The sequence below is a fragment of the Panthera uncia genome (genome assembly GCF_023721935.1).
Source record: "Panthera uncia isolate 11264 chromosome C1 unlocalized genomic scaffold, Puncia_PCG_1.0 HiC_scaffold_4, whole genome shotgun sequence".
Lineage (NCBI taxonomy): Eukaryota > Metazoa > Chordata > Mammalia > Carnivora > Felidae > Panthera > Panthera uncia.
In genome coordinates, this window is record NW_026057585.1 from 56,774,952 (window position 1) to 56,788,662 (window position 13,711).

General features: G+C 37.7%; 1 protein-coding gene across 2 annotated transcripts in view; it reads left to right on the forward strand.

Annotated features, from left to right (window-relative positions):
* CC1H1orf87 (chromosome C1 C1orf87 homolog) overlaps positions 1 to 13,711 on the forward strand; it is a 78,814-nt gene that overhangs the window by 17,128 nt on the left and 47,975 nt on the right. For both annotated transcript variants that reach the window (XM_049617065.1, XM_049617064.1), the window contains exon 3: positions 1,003 to 1,237. In XM_049617065.1, coding sequence (XP_049473022.1) covers positions 1,003 to 1,237 — 235 coding nt within the window. The remainder of the gene's footprint in view (positions 1 to 1,002; positions 1,238 to 13,711) is intronic.

Consider the following 13,711-nt stretch of genomic DNA (forward strand, 5'->3'; position numbering starts at 1 on the left):
CAAGTAACGGAGTGATTGTTTTATGCTCTGATGATGTCATGATTTAAAATGGATCCTTTGCATTGTATCAATACTAACAGTTGGAATTTAGTATGCTTTCTATAGCTATATAGAAATTGACTTTTCCTGATTATAAAATAATATTGTAATATCATAAAATAAACTTTTAGGAGTATTCTGAATTCTGCTACCCAGAGACACTTACTGTTTATTTCTGGCATGTTTCTTTTTAGATGTACTATGTACTCTCACACATAAACACATATATTATGTACATACATTTTACATAGTTGAGATAATTATAGTTTTCACTTATTTGTATAACTGGACATTTTCTTGTGTCATTAAGACTATTCCTAACTATTTTCATGGCTTTATAAATTCTATCATATGAACATAGAATGAAATATTCAACATATTCACCTATTACTAAATACTTAGAATTTAAAATTTTTCTGCTTCTGCATTCTTTTCCATAATACACAATTTTAAATATTGATTTAGTAGGTTAAAGCATTGCGACTTCCTGACTGAGCCTTCATACATTTTGTCAGGTCACCCAATATATTAATTATATCTATTTATATGGACGTTGGCATTTGACTTTCTTATTTTCGAAGTTTTCTCAATTTAAAATGATGTCTTATAATTGCTTTGATTTGTGAGTCTTCAGTTGGTAAACAAGGTAGACTCTCTTTTTTTTTTAGTTTGTTTATTATTTGCATTTCTTTGAATCATTCCTACAGTTGGTTTTTCCTTTTCTTTTCCCTATTTAATATTAAATTTAAATGGAGGACTCTTGAGAAGAAGAGAAGCCACAGGATAGCACAGTCTCTCTAGCTAAATGATCCATACACAGTAACCAACGTCTCCTCCTTCATTCCACCGTGCTGAGTTACCACTGTTCACACCACCAGAGTAACACCCTCTATTTCTTATGCCAGCCTAGTGTATTCACAGTCTGCCCTGTGAGTAACAAAGTGCAAAACTGTTTCTTCACAGCAAGGAAAATGAGAACTTGAAGGCAGAAACTCAAACAATACTCCAGAAATCCATGATTGGTAGTGCAAGACAGATGAGCAGAGACTCCCCAGCTCCTACTAATCCTACTGATCATCAAATCAACCATGACCCAGAGGATGAGGAAGAAAACAAGCACCAAGAGAACAACCAGAGCCCAGAGCACAACCAGAAATTCCTCACAGGAGCACTCACAAGCAGATTTCTGGATGGCAAAGTGAGTGACAAAAACCCAAGCTTCTTTTGGTAATTGACTAGGAAAATTCAAATTAGGTTCATACCATACACCCTTGTACTAATGGTAATTAATATATTTTGCATAAGAGGGACTTGGAATTCATTTTTTAAATCAGAAAATAAATTTGAGATCATTTTGTATATTGCATTCTGGTTGACCACCAAGTGAATTGGCCAACCTACTCCACCTGCAGCTAAATCAGTGATGATCATATAGTGATACATGTAAATGTACATGCAACCCTGGGATATGCTCAAGGGGAAAGGTCTGTCTAACATTACAAAAAGAGTTCATTTATTTTCAAAATCCAATGCGACCAGAACTGTATATCAAAAAATTATCAGCCAAAACCATCTTGATAGAAATATATATCTCTGCACTCTGTTAAGAATCAACCAAACAATTCACAACACACTAACTTGATAATGATGAATCCATATGATTAGTAATTTGTAATTAAAAAGCAAGAATAGCAGCAATTGGAAACTGGATCCAAATCAAGACAAAACTAATGATTCATTGGTAACAAAGTACCACTTCCAAAAATTGCTGAAATTGCATTTAGACGGATACATAGAGTCGGAGTTTTGCAGTGACGCCAAGCATTAAGTGACAGCCAAATATTTCAGTAGAATACTGAATTCGAGTCTGCAGTAAACTCTAACATAACTATTTTTAGTTTATAATTTTAATAGCCCTTACTAAATCACTTAGATCCTAGCTAGTCTTTAGTCATCTGAGAAAATAAAAGCCTATAGATTTGTGATCTTTTCCTCGTAAGAACTCTGCAAAGCTTATAATTTAGAGTGGTTAATGGCCCACCAGTGGACCTCAGACCATGCTCTGCAAGGTCTAGTTGAACACAGGTCCCAAAAGAACAGTGACTTGCCCAGAATGTCAGTGGCGCAACCTACGCTGGAAATGGTGCCTCCTAATCCCCAGTTAATGTGTTCTTTCGGCTGTCTTATAAGTAGTCCTTGAATTCAGGGCCTGGTTGCAGCAGGATATAGTGCATCTGCAAAGGTGAAGTGACCTATTGTGAACTTCTAAAGACCTCTGAGTTTTTACATAATTTTGACTCTTGCATTAATGTATTTATTGTTACTCCCCAAGGATAACCTTGGTAATAATATCATGTCATAAAACACTTTATTATTGACTGGTTGCTTTCAGATAAATTATATCATTTGCTGTTTGGAATTAACCCCTTGAGGTAGGTACCAGTGTTTTCTCTATCACTATGGTATAGATGATAAAACTAAGGCTCAGAGGGGCACCTGAGTGGTTCAGTCAGTTAAGCATCTGACTCTTGATCTAAGTTCCCGCCATGATCTCAGGGTCATGAGTTGAAGCCTTGTGTTGGGCTCCATGCTGGGCATGAAGCCTACTTCAAAAAGGGAAGGAAAACAAAACTGAGGCTCAGAAAAGTTGAAGAGGCTCATAAGTGTAGAGAGAAGATGTTTATCCAGGTTTTCTTCTCTCTCTTTTTTTCAAATCATCTTTCTAATTATAAAGTACTGCATACTCATGTACAATTTTGGCAGATGGAGAATATAAGAAGAAAACTCAACCAAAGAAAAATAATAACATATTTCTTTCTTTTTTTCTCTGTGCATAGATATAGAATGAGAATCATTATGTATTTACTCCTTGTGATCCTGCTCAATTCATTTCATATTAAGAATTTTCACCCTGGCTTTAAAAAATTCTTCCTAAGCATCATCTTGAATGGTTCTATGAGAATCATACTCAGAACAAGCACTTAAATATCATTTATTATGTGCCGGGCACCATTCTAAGTTCTGTACATGTATTAACTAACTTAGTACTCCCAAGCACCCAATGAGGTAGGAACTCTTATTCTCTTCAGCCTGTACAGGAAGGAACTGAAAAACAAGGAAGTCAAGTGCCTTGCCCAGGTCCTGAGGCTGAGAAGGGACAGAGCCACAACTGAAGCCCAAGTCCTAGGTTCCTAATCACCACCAACTGTATTCATTCCTTTGTATGGATATAATATGGCTCATTTAACTAATCCCTTACTGATGGGCATTTAAGTCATTTCTAGTTTTTCTCTTATAAATGGAAATGGGTTTCTTGACACTCCCTCTACCACATCAAGCAGCCCATTCATGGAACAGTTTCCGCAGTAGCCATTATCATGGCCAGAATGTTCACTGAATAAGCTGTTATTGGACCTCCAAGATACGGATTCTTTGCTAGCTCTGTAGTGCTAGAGGGAGATGATTTGCTCCTCCCCTCCCAGAACTCAATGAGGTTTCTTGTGGGAGACTCAGCAGGGCTAACACCCAGCCACCAAATACAGCAAGGCCTCCTGGGAGGTGTGGGTTCTGACTAATTGGTTCTGTCTGCCGAGTCTATGATGCTGGCCTGCCAGATGGCAGCCACAGTTGCCTGGTAAAGAGACCCTCATTACCACCTTGACTAAGTGGTAAATGGAATTCTGCTGCAGTGAAAGAAGTAAACCAATCAGAACTCCTTCTAGATCCTTCTCTCTCACACATAGATGAAAATAAGCTTTCCTGCCTGGGATGTAACAGGCAATCTGGACTGCCTGAATTTGCTCCAAAAGAAAAGTCTTTTCTAAATTACAGATCAAGTTTGAAGAGTATCATTAGTTAGTAGGAGGTAAGTAAAGCTGAAAATGCTATGAGAGCTCATCGTTTCATGTATCTGAGAACAGTAAGATATCTTAGAAATCAGCAAGTACAAATCTCCACTTCCGAAATGAAGAATGAGGGGCCCAGAGAGCTTTAGTGATTACTTTGAGGCTTTACAAGTCAAGAGCCTGGCTCTTCTTAACAGTAGCCTTAGAATCCTTTTTCTCCAAATTCTGTTCCTTATGTGTCTTTGAAAATACAAATACTGTTTGTATTATTTCTCAGAAGCATCAGCTCTGCCTTCTCTCAGAAAATAAAAAAGAATGTGTGACTAGCTACAAACTCAGTAGCACGGTTTCAAAAATAAAATTAGAGCGTGTTTTTTGCATCTGGCAGCATGAAAATGAAAAGTGTGAGTGCTTTAATTTTAATAATTATCATAGTTGATCGGTAATGTGTTCTTTTCAAAGTGCTTTTGTGTGTTTTATCTTACTTGTTCTCCATAGTACCCTGAGAGGTAGGTGGAGGCACATGATGTTATCCTCATTTTGTAGATGAAGAGACAGAGGTCAAGGACATTTCCACTTGGCTGTGCATTGGTAGATTCATCATGTTCAACACAGAACCTTTGATCCTGCTCTTTTTCTGTGGTCTGTGTCTCACAGAGTAGACTCCCATCTTTGCCGTTTATATCAGCAAGAAACCTAGGCATGCTTTCCTTCTCTCTCTCCCTGAATCTAGTATCACTGAGCCCTTTAAATCCTAACCCTTTATGTCTCTCAAAAATGCCTTCTTATTTCTGCTTCCTCTGCCATCATCCTAGTCAGACCACCATTGTACCTCAGCAAGTTGATTTTAATTATCTCCAAACTGGCTGTCCTTTTCTATGCTTCTCTCTCTGTATTGGTCAGCTACTGTAATAATACTGCTGTGTAACAAATCACCCCAATACTCAGTGGTTTATACCAAGAATCATTTATGCTCACATCTGCAGATGTGAGCTAAGACAGCTTTTGCTTCCTTTATTTAGACTTTTCTAGGCTTGGCTGCAAATGATAGATTTAGTTCAGGTCTGCTCTCGGTTTTTCTTACTGTTCTGAACCCAGTAGGCTCATCAAGGCAAGTTCTTCTTATAGTAATGGAAATGTTTCAAGACAGCAGACTCTACCACAAGTACGTATTAAGTCTTTGCTTGTGTCGTATCTGATGTGGGAAACAAAGGCAGAAGAAAAAATTAAATTTCCTTGCAACTTAGCCCATTGACAAGTCTGTGAGACAGGCAGAGTGACATTCCTCTGGGAACTCAACTGCCTCAATGTTGACTCTTTGCTGAGGGCAAAAAGTGATCTTAGCTTAACATTATCCTGACCTCCAGGATTCTGTAGGTTTCCTTTAACATAAAAAAAAAATTCCTTTGGAAACTCCCTTTATCTCTACCCCCAAATATATGTTTGCAATCATCCTCTAAGCATAAAGCTCACTGATATACATCTGACAGATCTTATTGATGTGCAAATGTTGGGGTTCTGGAGCCAACCCAAGAAAAAAATTCTTAGGATGTCTTTGGTGCGAAAAAGGTGGTTTTCTTAAAGCACAGGGATAAGACACATGGGCAGAAAGAGCTGCCCTGGGATTGTGAGGAATAGTTGATTGTTTACTTGGGAGCTGGGGGAGGTAAAGACCGGGGGAAGTTTCCAAAAGCATTTAAAAAAAATTTTTTTTACATTTATTTATTTTTGAGAGACAGAGAGAGACAGAGCACAAGTGAGGTGGGGCAGAGCCAAAGCAGGCTCCAGGCTCTGAGCTGTCAGCACAGAGCCCAGCGTGGGGCTTGAACTCACAAACTGTGAGATCATGAGCCAAAGTTGGAAGCTTAACTGACAGAGCCACCCAGGTGCCCCTACAAAAGCATTTTAATATGCTAGAGAAGACTCATGGGATACTGGAAGCCTAACTATTGTCAAGCTAAGGCTATTTTTCCCTCAAGGAAAGTATCAATATTAAAACAGTTGGGAATTCCTGGAGGAATGTTCTACTCTGCCAGCCTCAAGTATTTGTCAATGGGCTGCAGGTTCTAAGGAAATTTGATATTATCTACATTTCCTTTTTGCCTTTATTCCACATAATTATGATTAAGGTTTTATTAGACAGTAACAAATGACCTTATCCTAACAATAGCTAGCCCTTTCAAGGTCCTAGAAACCTTGCTTCCAAAATTCCTTGGAGACTTATGCTATCCCTAACCCCCTCCCAACTTGAAAGTATATAATCAGTCACCCATTACAACCCCAATGCAGCTCTTCTGCCCATGGGTCTTGTCCCTGTGCTTTAATAAAACCACCTTTTTGCACCAAAGATGTCTGAAGCATTCTTTCTTGGCTGTTGGCTCTGAACCCCAATACTTCCACATCATTATCCACGAACATCTGCCCCATTGGCCAAGGTAAACCACATGGCAAAGCACAACACAACTGGGGCAAGGGTATATATTTTGCCTCTTTTAGGAAGAACTTCAGAAGCACTCAAGTGTGGCCACTACTTAAAAGACTTAAACCATTGTTTAATCCCCTTTGCCCTAGTATAAAATGCAAAGTCCTTGATGGTCACTCCAACTCACTTCTGTTGTCTCTACTTCTCTCACATGCCCACCTTTCCCTAAACAATCTCTATTTCCCAGATAGAGTTCTGTTCCATTTTGTCTTCTATGCCTTGTCCATGCTATTCCTTTTATATGAAATTCTCTTCATGTAACCTCTAGTTACACTAGGGTCTCAACTAACTGAGATATCAACTCTACTAAGAAGCATCGCTGTCTGATCACCAAGATTGTAGTAAATGCCTTTTGTAAGGTACTTATAAATCAGTCTGTGCATACCCCTCTGGCAGATGTTGCTATACTATTAAAATGGGTTGTTTCCTCTAATGTAAACTTGTGTGTCAGTTACACTAAAAAAAAATAATTAAAAAAATTAAAAACAATGGTATGAAGTAGGTGCTCACATCTCTATTTTATAGGTGAGAAAACTGAGACACAGTGAGTGACATGAAGTAATTTGCCAAAGCTCATACAACCAGTTGAGTATTGGTGGATCTAGGATGTGAACCCAAGTAGTCTGGATCCACTATACCTGTCTAAATCTCTCTTTGATTATTGGACCCCACTCCTCAGGAGAAAAATTAAAACTCTCCCTAAAGAGAATGGGATTAAATGCCAAGAAATACTATTTTGTTGAGTAGAGTTGAGCTTTTGAGTGCTAGAAACCATTATAATATTTTAGAATTTTTTGCCCCCAAAGAATGAATTTTTGCCCCCTCAAGGGCAACATTGAGAAAAATGCATGTACTACACTGTAATGCCTCTCATAAACACATCATTTATGGTAAGATTTCTTGCAAATAAACCTTATAAGTAAATGAATACTTTTTTATATATAAATAAAAACATAGGCTTCCTTGTCTCCTTCCATGAGTCTATAAATTCCCTGAGAATAAAAATTTTCTTATTCACTTTTGTTTCCAAAATGCCTCTCTCTATATATTACCCAAAGCCAACATCCAACATTTGTTTACTAGACAAACACTAGAGGCTTTCACATTAGAGTCTGAAAGAAATCAAGCATATCTATTATTTCCATTGGTTTTTAATATAAAATTGGAGGTATTGGCCAATGTAATTTTTAAAAAGAAAGCAATTACAGACAGAATAATTGGAAAGAGGAAGAACTATTGTCAAATGATACAATTACACACATAAAATTTGAAAACCACTAATGAAGAAACTACTAAAACACTAAGAAAATTTGACAAAACAGATTTATATCATCAACATACACAAATCAGTGGCCTTCATATATTATAAACAAAAGCTAGTTAGGACACAAAATGGAAGGCAGCATTTATAATTACAAATAAAAGCATACCTATATTAATTAAATAAGTAAATAAACCAAATGCCTAGTCAAACTTAACAAGAAATGTCCAAACCTTTATGAGAAAAAATAAAAAACTCTCCTAAAAGACACAAGAGTAGATTTGAACAATGAAAAGGTATGCTGTTCTTGTATAGAAAAAAAGTTAACATTGTGAATCGCTATCAAAATCCCACTGACATTTTTTTGAAGAAATAGAAAGATCCAACCTAAAATTCATATTGAATCTCAAGGGACCCTGACGTCCAAAGCAATCTTGAGAAAGAAGGTATACAAGCGTATGGTAATCAAAACACTATTGTACTGGCAAAAAGACAGACATTAGAATAATGGATTAGAATAGGGTGTCCAAAATAAACCCTCACATATATGGTCAAATGATTTTTTTAACAAGGGTTCCAAGATGATTCAATGGGGAAAAGATGGTCTTTTCAAGAAATGGCACTAGGAAAACTGGAATGTCCACATGCAAAAGTATGTAGCTGGACCTTCACCTAACACCATATATAAAAATTAACTCAAAATGGATCCATAGCTTAAGTATAAGATCCAAAACTATAAAACTCTTGGAAGTAAAAATGGGCAAAATCTTCACAGTGGATCTGACAATGATCCCAGCTTTGAGCCTGGAATGTCTCCTTACACCAGAAGCAATGGAGATACCAAACACTTTCCGAGACTTGTTAAAAAAAAGGCTTGGAATCTAACTTAAAATGGCTCTCACTAAAATAATAATAATAATAATAATAATAATAATAATAAAAAAATATTAAAGGCTCCTAGTAGTCAAAAGTGGGATCTTTTGGCTATCAATAAAAGTAATTTTAATGGATTTAAATGCATTGTATATGCTTAAATCTATAACCTTATAGTGATTAAAAAAAAAAAAAAACCTCATTGATAACCTGGGAGAACGCTAGGGAACAGACTATTTTTTAAATTGGTAAATAATAGAAGCATTTATTGTTTGCCTTTTCTATACAAACTGTATTTTTTTAAGTTTATTTTGAGAGAGACAGAGAGAGCAAGCAGGGTAGGGGCAGAGAGAGAGGGAGCGAGCAAACCCCTAACAGGCTCCACACTGTCAGTGTGCTGAGGTCTGAGCCACCCAGGTACACAAACTGTATTTTAAATAATAGTTAATGAAGACAGTTTCTCTGTAAAGAAGCATTCCTATTAATAAATGAGAGCTAATAATAGGATAAGAATATTACCATTTATGAAACCCTAATGGAAAAGAAATGGAGTAAAGCAATGAGCTTATCAGTACCTATAAAAAGAAAGAATCTGACCGCATTTGTTTGCATGGGACAATGTATCACCTTGTGAAAGGATCTTGCTAAAACAACTGAACTTGAATAAGATCAAAACCCTGGTTCTAACTATTTTACAAGATAGAGATGGGACGGTTGGTTAAACCTTGCACAGAAATGCAAGCAACCAAATCCAGACTGTGGAAAACTTTATAGGGCACACAACACCGGATTCTTCAGCACATCAATTACAAGGGGAAAAAAAAAACGGCAGGAAAAAAAAAGGCGGGGGTGGGGCAGTGAAGGGAATAGGAAGAACTAGAAATTTAAAAAGATGTAAAAGATTTAAACCAATTACAATATACGGATCTTATCTGGTTCCTGTTTTGAATTAACAAACTGAAAAATACGATATATCTGATAACTGGAGGATTTTCAACAACTGACTGGATATTTGAAGATGTTGAGAAATTACTGCTTTTAAAAGTATTATAATGGGATTGTAGTTATATTTTCAAAAATTTGTTACTCTTAAGGCAGAAGTTGCCAAACTTTGGCATGTGTTATAAGTACTGGAGGGCTTTCTAAAACACATATATCTGGACCCCAAGCCCTGAAATTCTCATTCAGTGGGTCTGGGGTAGGTCTCAAGAACTCACATTCCTAACATGTTTCTAGGTGATGCTGAGGTTTCTGGCCCAGGGACCACACTTTGAAAACCACTGCTTTATAGATACATGCTAAAAAAAAAATGTGGATGAAATAATAGCCCATCTGTGGTTTATTTACTTCATTTCTGGTGGCAGGTGATGTGGGTATAAATAAAACAAGCATTTCAGTTGATAATTACAGCCTGGTGACGAGTATATGGAATTCTATTATACTATCCTTACCACATGTGCCTGTGTTTGAAGTGTTCTATAATTGCAAGTTAAAATGTAAAGAAAATATAAATGTTTATATTTATAAATATATATGTTTATATTTGTAAATATAAATAAAATACTCAAATGATTAATGCTAATACTTATTGTATTGACTTCAGGTATAAAAATCACATGTTAAATTTATTAATTTGGAAATACTTTTTTTTCAATTCTACATTTCTTAAGAAATCCTGTCAAGCTTTTTATATCCATCTTTCTCATGATTGTATTTATTATCACTAGCATCTCTTTTTGAGCCATTTAACAGCTTTCTAGAACACATCAACACCTTGGTCTCAAATGTTGAAGAAACAGAACTTTTCAAATCTGCATTAGATGCTGTCTCTGCAGATTTCCTCTCAAGCCCCAGCTATGCATTGCACAATATGAAGACAATTCGTTGTGTTCACTTGTCTTGGAGGAGGGTGTTCATGGATTCCACAATATAACCACTTTATTTATTTTTAATTTTTTAATGTTTATTTATTTTAGAGACAGAGAGAGAGACAGAGCACAAGGAGGGGAGAGGTGGAGAGAGAGAGGAAGACACAGAATCTGAAACAGGCTCCAGGCTCTGAGCTGTCAGCACAGAGACCTATGCTGGTTTCAAACTCTGGAACAGCGAGAGGTCATGACCTGAGCTGAAGTCAAAGACGTCCAACCGACTGCGGCACCCAGGCTCCCCATCACAATATAACCACTTTAAAATAGTTTTTTTAATAACCAATATTTTTTAAAAGTCTTGTTTACACTCCCCAGACCCCAAGAAGAATTACTAAATCTGTGTTAATGTTTTTAAGTTTATTTATTTTGAGAGAGAGTGAGAGACAGAGAGAGAGGGAGAGAATGAGTGGGGTAGCAGCAGAGCAAGAGGGAGAAAGAATCCCAAAATGGGATTCAGTCTCATGGTCATTAAATCATGACCTGAGCCAAACTCAAGAGTCAGACGATCAACTGACGGAGCCACCCAGGCTCCCCTAAATCTGTGTTAAACTTCTGTGCTTCATTTGTAACAATTCTTCTAGGTAAATGTCACAATACTGGTGTTATGCCCCAAATCCACTGTGTGTTAGCCACAAGCACTATTTTGTGATTCAAAGTAAAACAAATGAGAGAAACCTGTAGAACTGGAGATTTTACAGATACTCTGGCAACCCTTGAAGTCAGAAACATGGTAATTCTTCATCAACATCTTCCATGTTATCTTCTTTGACACTTTGTGGATACAATGTTTGGAAAAACAACAGCCCCCGGGTGATTGATGTCAGCAAAGGGAGAAGTCTGAAGCCAGGCACACGCCACAGGGCCTGAACAGGCCATCGTCACCTTTCTCACACTGTGTTTCTCTATTTGTTCTTCAAATTTGGCACTGTTCTTAAATGCTGGGAGTCAGCGGGCTACCAGACTGTTCTGGCCCACACAGAGCTCTCACTCTATTGAGACACACAGCAAATAACAAATCAAGGTTTAGAATTTACAAATTGTTTACAATACATTATAATACTCATTCCTCACAGCAGTCCTGGGAGTAGAATATAATTTCCTCTTTCCATAGGAGAGGCTATAAAATTTAGTCTGTGGACATCTAGGCTAAAAGATCTGTGATGGCAAGAGGCATACCTGCCTTGTTCACCTGTATCTGTAGTGAAGATAAAGGCACTCAATAAACTGTGGTGTTTAAATGAGGAAAGGGACACCTTGACTCCATTGGAATGGTGAAGTATTGATAAATGCTCCTTCAGAACCCTACAGTATAGGGGCACCTGGGTGGCACAGTCAGTTAAGTATCTGCCTTTGGTTCAGGTCACGATCTCATGGTTCATGAGTTCAAGCCCAGCCTTGGGCTCTGTGCTGACAGCTCAGAGCTTGGAGCCTGCTTCAGATCCCGTGTCTCCTGTTCTCTCTGCCCCTCCCCTGCTCACTTGCTCATTCTCTCTCTCTCTTTAAAAAATAAATAAACATTAAAAAAAATTTTTTTAAAGAATCCTGCAATATAGAAGTGCATCAATGCTCAGAGGCAGAAAAATATTTGTATGTGGCTGAAAATAGAAATGTTTTATATTACAAATAATTTCCAAAGAAACATACTGTTCTAAGAAAATGTTCTAGGGACGCCTGGGTGGCTCAGTTGTGTAAGCATCCAACTTCAGCTCAGGTCATGATCTTGTGGTCTGTGAATTTGAGCCCCTCATCGAGCTCTGTGCTGACAACTCAGAGCCTGGAGCCTGCTTTGGATCCTGTCTCCCTCTCTCTGCCTCTCCCCCACTCACGCTCTGTCTCTCAAAAATGAATAAATGTTTTTAAAAAATTAAAGAAGGAAAAAGAAAAAGTTCTAGGAAACACCTGAAATACCTAACCAAACATTTTATAGGATGAAACTGCTCTGTGGACTGAATGTGGAATCTCTCTCCTCCTGGGGTAGTGGGGAAAATGTAGGGTTCAAATCTTATCTGCACAATTTACTAGGGGGTAAATTTTGAACAATTCCTTTTTTTTTTTTACCTTTATTTATTTATTTTGAGAGAGAGAGAGAGAAAATGCTCATGCATACATGCCAGCAAGGGAGGGGCAGAGAGCGGGGGGGAGAGAGAATCCCAAGCAGGCACGATGCTGTCAGCACAGAGCCCAATACAGGGCTCGATCTCACAAACCATGAGAACATAACCTGAGCTGAAAACAAGAATCTGATGCTTAACTGTCTGAGCAACCTAGGCTCCACAATGTCATTTTTTATGCCTATTCTAGAACTCTCTACCACTCCTGCTCACTCTTCCCACTTTAAAGAGCCTCTTTAAAATGCTTCACGACTATAAAGCACCTACAGGTTGCTATCCATACTGACTGGTTATTCAACATGACTATCAACTGAGTACAGACATTCAGCTTTCAGTGAATCCTTCTGATGATGTCTCCTTTCAATTACCTGACATCAAAAATAATCATGTGTCTCAATTTATTCCCAAGATTTTATTTTTATCTGGTATGACACGGTAACAGATATAATGACAACTGCCTTTCAGAGAATAGTTTCTTACATTTCCCACACAAAGGCAGCATGCCACATATCATAGGAACACATGAGGAAGGACCAAGCTCTGTCAGGAGGCAGAAGTGAGGGGACAGCACAGGCTACAGTCTTTATACAGGTTTCCACAGGAAAGGCAACGCAGCGTAGGGTAAACAGCTTAGGACTGGCTAGCTTGAATAATTCCAGCAGGCTTTGAGCATAGGGGTGGTCCCTAGTGGTCCAGTATCTGGACTGGGTTGATTTGGGGCAGGGGAAATATTTGCTTCGTGAGAAATTCATGAACCCTGGGAAGGGCAGTCTCTTCCAGCCAGCAAGGCTACCTGAGATGTCAAAACGTCATAAAATACAGACAATAAAAAACATGAGTAATACACCTACACCATGGCAGGAGGGAATGGTACTTCATCACTCACCTTTGTTCCATCATTTATTCTATTGTAAACTTTATGAACATTGCTCTTGGGATATAATATTCTGGGCTTTTGAATCTCTTCTGTTCCATTCCTGACAAAACTCACAATTGCCTTTGCTGTTCTTCCTCAATCTGTTAATTAAAACAGTCTAAAGGAGTGGCTGACTGGCTCCGTCATAGAGCATGGGACTCTTAATCTCAGGGTCGTAAGTTCAAGCCCCACATTGGGTGTGGAGCTTAATATATATATATATATATATATATATATATATATATATATATATATA